Here is a 7,218-nt window from a genome sequence, read left to right as displayed (position 1 = left end):
TCTAACACTTATTCACACTGTTGCAGTGCCAGAACTCAGCTGCTCCCACAGACTGTGAAACTGTGGGGAACCCAGGGCAGAGAGATTAGTTTACTCTGTAGGACTCCATCTGAATAGAGTGATGTTAAATTGAAACCAAAAAGAGGTGATAGACACAGGTCAACTTCTAGACGAGTAACTGAGTGCAAAAGACACCATGCACATATTCTCCCACCACAGCTTCCCAACTCTCCAGTCCTACCTCACAGGGCTCTTGATTTCTCCAAATATTGAGTATGTAGAAGACTGTCTGTCAATCATGGCTAAATGAGAACAACCTGAAGCTTTGCCACAGGACTTCTTTACTGACAGACAACTTTGCTTTGATACTGTCACAAAGGCATGACACATAATAAATACAGAAAAACCTAATAGAAGACATGACCAACAAAAAAAAGCCATGGACTAAATGGAAACAACTGCTCCTTTCTGACCTAGAACACATGACCCAGAAGGAAAGGCTGTAAGAACTGTGTTTATCAAGTCTAGAGAAAAGACTAAGAGGAAGGCATTACAGTGTTCACACATGGAACAGATCACTGCAGGAGACAGAAAATGTTTAGTTCTTAGCTTCAATTTGGGGCAGGAACATAACCAAAGGATTTAAAATCATAGCAAAAAGTCGGGGTTTGAAGAAGAAATTTCTTAGAGCAAATTATCTGGGGAGACTGTGACTTTGCCATCATCGGCTGTTTTTTGAAAGAATTAATACAAGATTGAAAGAATTTGGAAGATTAGTATGGGACAGGTTGGTGTTGATGTCACCTGGCTTGCTGGAAAGTTTATTCCTTTGCACCTAATGAACAGATCTATTAATCCAATATCTTGCCTCCCTTAGAGAGCAGGATTCACTGAAGGAATCTCTCACTTGAATAATTTTACACTCTTCTACACCTGCACCTGTATTGGCAAACAAGCCAGTTCCAAAGGTAAATAGTGGGTGTATTTTTACTTCAGAAGCTGCTCCCTGGCTATACTGCTGAGCTATCTTATGGACTGATTCATGAGGTAGTCCTGCAAAGAGAAGTTATGTGTCTTTTTTTGTCCTCAGATGATTGAAGTTCTTCAAAACTAGCTCAGTGAAAGGGTTAACCAGTGAAAAGGATCTCTCTCACATGACTTTTACCAACAGGAGGAAGGGATACATTCTAAAATTCAGGTATGGATCCATGGAATGGAGAAGGTTCCAGACTTGTAAGCTCATTATGAAGAAATCTCAGCTCTTAGTGGCAATTCATTAAGTTATTTATTCCTTTGTTGCTCATCTATGTCACCAGATAATGGCACTGAAGAATCATAAAGAAACAATCATGATTCACACTGCTCAAGGAAAACAACATCTGACTCTTTCTTTTTTAAACTTGGACAACCACAAACTACTGAAGGTATTCAGAAGAAAACAGTCAGAGATATTCTGTATGCACAGACAATGATTACAAATCAGTGTCTTCTCAGGGCATGAGCATATGCTGTGAGCATGCCTAATGACCATCTGGAACAATTGTTTGTCAGCAGGCACAGCTCCACCAGCTGTAATGGGGTCATACTTCGTTGACCGAGAGGTGATTTTGGCCTACAGGTTTTGAAGGCTCCTTGAGGAGATGCTGCGTTTGTCAGACCAGACTTAAAAATCTCAGAAGTCTCTCCTTGTAGAAGTTATTGGGTTATTCCTAACACCTCTCATTTCTCTTTGCATTCAGCTGAAAGGAAGATGGTCTGTGCACCCGCTGAGACATTGAGATCCGTGCTGTGACCTGCACATATCCACGCAAGAACAGAAAAAGAACAGAATTTCTACATTTATAATAATCGGCTATACACTTATAAAGCCCTTCATATTTTTGATTGCCTTTCTCTGAAACGGATGTTATAAAAGGGAAAAAAGTTGACTTTGATATCTGTCTGTGAGACCTGATATCTTTTGATGCCTTCAAACACTGCAGCAATATCAGCAGCCATGAACACGTGAGTAGTAGAGGCAAGTTATTTATTGTTGTGCAGTACAGACAGCTACGATTCCCTGAGTAGAGACAGCAGTTCACATTAAAACAACAGAGATTTATTAGGCAAAAAGGCTATTTCTTCTACTACCAGAAAAGAGGGCAAATGTAGATTCCTCCTGATAGTCAGTTTTTATTAGAATTGCACTTTGAACCCTGCACAGTCAAAAACCCAGGACATTTACCCCATGGAATAAAGTTATTGCTAAAGTTAGGAGATCTTTTCTGTAGAGAAGAAGGTTCCAGGTTTGGCCAATGATACAGCTGAAAGGAAGGGGGTGGGTATGGACACCATGGAACAGGCATTGTGACAAAAGTTTTGCACATGCTTAAGTGAGATCACCTCCAGCACTTGCATGTAATCAAGAAAGTGCCTACAAGGCACCCATATGGAGGAATTCCCCAAATCCCTTGTACAGAACTCGGCATGATGTACGAGGAACAAGCACAGTGAGTTTCCAAAGTGGTATTCACTTTGGGGTAACTGTACCTGAGTCTTTGGGACAGAAAACCTGACTCAAATGCTTGCTTCCAACAAACTGTGTAGCAAAGGTGACCTTTTCATTACTTGGGCATTCATTTGTGAAACATAGGCAAAAAGGGAGCACAATTCCATGATAAACCTGCAGCATATGCTTATGTCATTCTCATGGGAACACACATGTGTGAACACCTTTTTTTCTCAGTCTTTATGTAAAGGAAGTCAAAAATCACAGAGCAGACTGTGTACTCTGTATAGTGAAATGTCATTTGCTATATCATGTAGCTGGTAGTATGAAATAAAATAAGACAGTGCACTGCAAAAAAACAGAACCATAATAAAGCTACTTTTCTTTGCTTGTCCTTTTTTATCAATTTACTTAATAATTTATTTGCTTGGATTTCCATATTTGCGATATTCTGCTAATCCAGGTAATTATGCATCAGAATATGGGACAATCAGAACTAGACTGTATTTATCTCTCACCATGGTGTTAGCTTACAGGTATTAAACAGTTTTGTCAATTTGCCGAAAGATGCATATATTACATTATTAATAATTTATCGCTAATTAATGATGTGATTTGTGATCAGTAATGCCTGTAGCACCAAAAAAAAAAAAAAGAAAAGAAAAAAAAAAAAGTTATTTACATTACATTTTCTACATTCCAAATTGTAGAGATGTAAAATTTTATCAAACATACTTTAGCAGAAATCCATAGAATTCTTTTACTGAAAAGGCAAAAAAAATTGACACTGAAATGAGATATATTTTATATCATGTGCTTTTTGAAAAAAAAAATTATAATCAGGAACTCTCAGTTACCTTCTAAAAAAATTTCATCCCAGAGTTATATTTTGTCTTTTATCATTATCACAATATGAAGGAATGAAAGTGTCAGGCAGAGGCACAGGGACTCTTGTGCATCTGTCCTGCCTCAGTTTGATATCCATGCCCCGTGAAAAATGTCTTTGTGTGGCAAGATCATAGAATCATAGATTAGTTTGGGTTAGAAGGGAACTTTAAAGGTCATCTAGTCCAACCCCCCTGCAATGAGCATCATTTGACCATCACTGACATCTTCAACTCGATCTGGTTGCTCAGTGCCTGATGTACAGCATCACGCTGCTCACGCCCTGCAGTGGGATAAGTCCGAGGCCAGCCAGGCAGTGAATACTGAGCTCTCAGACCCAGCACGACCAGCAAATGCCACCTACAGCTGAGACTTTTCTCCCCGTTGCTGCACAGCGATACCTCGAGACGAGATGTGACTTCAGGTAATCGCACAAATCTCTTCCCAGTGCTCCAGCACTTTTAAAACACCCTGTTTGTGATTCTCGTTACCTGTCTCTTGCTGCCTAGATCAAGACGGTCACGCATTTCACTCTCAGGATCAAGCAAAGAAGCGTCACCGGCATCCCTCTCCTGCACGGACCGGACCCGCACCCCCCCGCTCCGGGAGCCGCACCACCGTAGCGGGGCTGGCAGAGGTCAGTGCATCTTTTCTCCCCCTCCAAAGCGCTCTGCCTCGTCGGGAAGGGGGTGTATTTTGCTTTTTGGGGAGCGTACCAAAGACAGCGGCTCCCCCGAGGGCAGGAACCCCGCGGTCTGCACCCCCGTGGCCCAGAGGTGCCCCGAGGGACGGCGGGGACGGCGACCGGGTCAGACCGCTGGGTTCCCAGGTGAGCACTGTCACCTAGGGCTGGTTGTCACTCCGGGGTAGTCCGAGACTGAGCGCTGACCCTGCACAGCGCTCACCTGTGTGGGAGGAGGGAAGGAGCAGCTGGTGGGACACTCCACTGTCAGTGATCTCCCTTTGCTTCCATCAGATTGACAGAGGGTGGCATATGTGACTTTTGTTGTTGGATGTGCCAGAGGAGACAGCCTTGAGATGAGCAGAGGTCTCGCTCTTTTTCCTCCCACTCACCAGTGAGCCTGTCCACCATCTCTAGCAGTCGTGGAGAACTCCTCCTTCCCTGAGACCAATTCTTCAAGTGCAGACTGCACTCGGGGTCTGAATATGTCCGCTCCTCCACTTAGCCCCAGGTTCTACATCACAGTGCCTTTCATCTACTCAGTTATCTGTGCCGTGGGGCTGACAGGCAACACTGCTGTCATCTATGTAATCCTCAAGGCACCAAAGATGAAAACAGTAACCAACATCTTCATCCTCAACCTGGCCATTGCTGATGAGCTCTTTATCTTGGCGCTACCCATCAACATTGCTGACTACCTGCTCCTGCAGTGGCCCTTTGGAGAGTTCATGTGCAAGCTCATCATCTCTATAGATCCAATACAACACTTTCTCCAGCATCTACTTCCTCACTGTCATGAGCATTGACCGCTACCTTGTTGTGGTGGCCACCAGCAGGTTCAGGAAGATGTCCTACCGCACCTACCAATCAGCCAAGATTGTGAACCTTTGTGTCTGGTCCTTCGTCACAGTCATCATCCTGCCCTTCACTGTCTCTGCTAAGATACACAAGGAGCAGGAGCACTCCCAGTGTGCCTTTGTGTTCCCCCATACCTGAGAGTGTGTGGTGGAAAGCCAGTCGGATCTATACCTTTATTTTAGACTTTGTCATCCCAGTATCCACCATCTGCACCCTCTACACCACCATGTTGTTCAGACTAAGACATATGCAACTCAATTGTGATGTGAAAGCCCTGGACAAAGCCAAAAAAAAGGTGACACTGATGGAAGTTGTCATCCTGGCTGTGTGCCTGTTCTGTTGGACACCCTATCACCTTAGCACAGTGGTTCCTCTCATCACAGACATCCCACAAACTCCAGTCATCATTGGGATTTCCTACTTCATCACCAGCCTAAGTTATGCCAATAGCTGCTTCAATCCTTTCCTGTATGCCTTCCTGGATGACAGTTTCAGAGGAGCTTTCGCAAACTGATAGATCACATGAAGCAATCATGAAACCAACCCTCTGTCCCCTCATCTGTACCTGTCACAGTCACCTGCTTTTCCTGGGTGATTCCAGCCCAGAGAGTGCAGAGAGTGCTTTCTCTCCAGCCTCCTTTTGATTGCCTATGGATTTTCAGGTTATCTCACTACCCAAGATATGAACTGGGAACAAGTGCATCTTTCATCAACTGTCCTGTACTCATTTCTGTAGCATAGCGTTCCTTGCTATCTTTTCTTTTTTCTTTTTCTTTCTCTCTGTCTTTTTCTTTTTCTTCTTATTTTTCTTTCTTCTTCTTTTTATTTTTCTTTATCATTATTTTCTTTTTTATTTTTCCTTTTCCTTTCTCATTCCTTCTCTCTAACAAGCTTTATGACCTAGGCTTGTAGCACACAGAGTTGCAGCTTTTTAACTCAAGCCATATGACTGTCTCAGTTACTGGTGATTTGTAAAGCCCAATAAAGGTGTATTACCGAGTGTCTTGCTTAATGATTCCTCAGTCTCTTTCCTACCCATAGGACCTACTTACCCAATGCCTTGCAAACTTAGCAATAATTGAAAAAGGCACTACTCCAAAGGATAAGAAACAAACCAAAGTATTGAGCTCATTTCATTTTACGGGGGACTAAGATAAGGTAGTCAAAACCCATGATAACAGGCAAGAGAGACCTCAGTCTGGCTTTAATGAAGAAAGAGCACACCCTGACTGGTGAATAAAACACACAGATGTGGGTTTGGAGCCACTTGCTGTGGAAAATAGCTTAATAGTGTACTTGGCAGTTGTAGTTTGTAAACCCTGCAGCTTTTGTTTGTATCAGAAGTGATGATTGCTTTATTATTTACCGTGTGTTTATGGGCCATCTCCTTGTTGCACATACAGATTTTTTTCCTTTTTATTTTTGTTCCTAGAAAACAGAATCAGAAAGTATTTTCAGAATAAGTTAACTTTTAAGGATTTGAAAAATTCATAAATAACATATGTGGTGGTTAGGTTACTTTTAAACTCTCTCTCACACACTCGCATTCTGGTTTTCTGTAAGATTTGTTAATATTTCTCTCAATGAGAAAAAGTGAAATGAAAAAATAAATTTTAAAAAGGAAATACCAAAAAGATTAGGTTAATTTTATCTGAAAGAGGAGGGAGAGGGTGAATGGAAGTTTCACTAGAATTCACATATCCAACACTTCATGAGGAGGTTTTTTCCTCCTATCTCCTCTTTTAGCCCTCTAAGGAAAACTAAAAAAATATGGAAGACTGAGAAAATATTTGCAGTCACTTAACATTTCTCATCTTAGTAGTCATCCATGCTCTTCCCTACAGCAGATGCTAAATCAGTGTAACAGAAATTTTGTTAGATATTTTCCCCTCTCCTGAATACAGAGAGATGGGGAAGTGTGGCTAAGAAATTGCATTTCCACAGGAGGGGATGATGAGCTTCAGGAGGTGCATAAGGATTCATGTGGTACATCCTCAGGTTTGTAGGTGCCTCCTGAAAGCCCTTGTACCTCCCACTGCTGCAGTCTAAACTTCTGCCATAGGCACGTGGAAAGTTTCCTCTGCTAAATCCTTCTGAAGAAACTCCAAATGAAAATTTTACTTGCAGATTTTAGCAATTATGCAAATCCTGGTACATTATAATACCATATGACTGGGTCGATGACTAAATCATTTCTCCTTATAAGACATTAATGTTCTCTGAGACAGTCAGTGTTAAATTCAACATCCAGTCTAGCTGTTATGGAAATGGAAGGATTCCAACAGTGTCTAGTTCTACTTCATTG

At 42.0% G+C, this 7,218-nt stretch overlaps 1 protein-coding gene across 1 annotated transcript; it reads left to right on the top strand.

Moving 5' to 3' along the window:
* The first annotated feature begins 3,739 nt into the window (after positions 1 to 3,739).
* Positions 3,740 to 5,439, top strand: NPBWR1 (neuropeptides B and W receptor 1). The gene is given in 5 exon segments (XM_050328487.1): positions 3,740 to 3,797; positions 3,883 to 4,010; positions 4,350 to 4,810; positions 4,812 to 5,045; positions 5,047 to 5,439. Coding segments are annotated over 3 exon segments (885 nt in total). The 5' UTR covers positions 3,740 to 3,797; positions 3,883 to 4,010; positions 4,350 to 4,540; the 3' UTR covers positions 5,428 to 5,439.
* The last annotated feature ends 1,779 nt before the right edge of the window (positions 5,440 to 7,218 follow it).

The sequence above is a fragment of the Myiozetetes cayanensis genome, unplaced genomic scaffold (assembly GCF_022539395.1).
Source record: "Myiozetetes cayanensis isolate MyiCay16 unplaced genomic scaffold, myiCay2020 scf1, whole genome shotgun sequence".
Classification (NCBI taxonomy): Eukaryota; Metazoa; Chordata; class Aves; order Passeriformes; family Tyrannidae; genus Myiozetetes; species Myiozetetes cayanensis.
The sequence above is the reverse complement of the archived record's forward strand: the minus strand, read 5'-3'. Positions and strand labels throughout refer to the sequence as shown.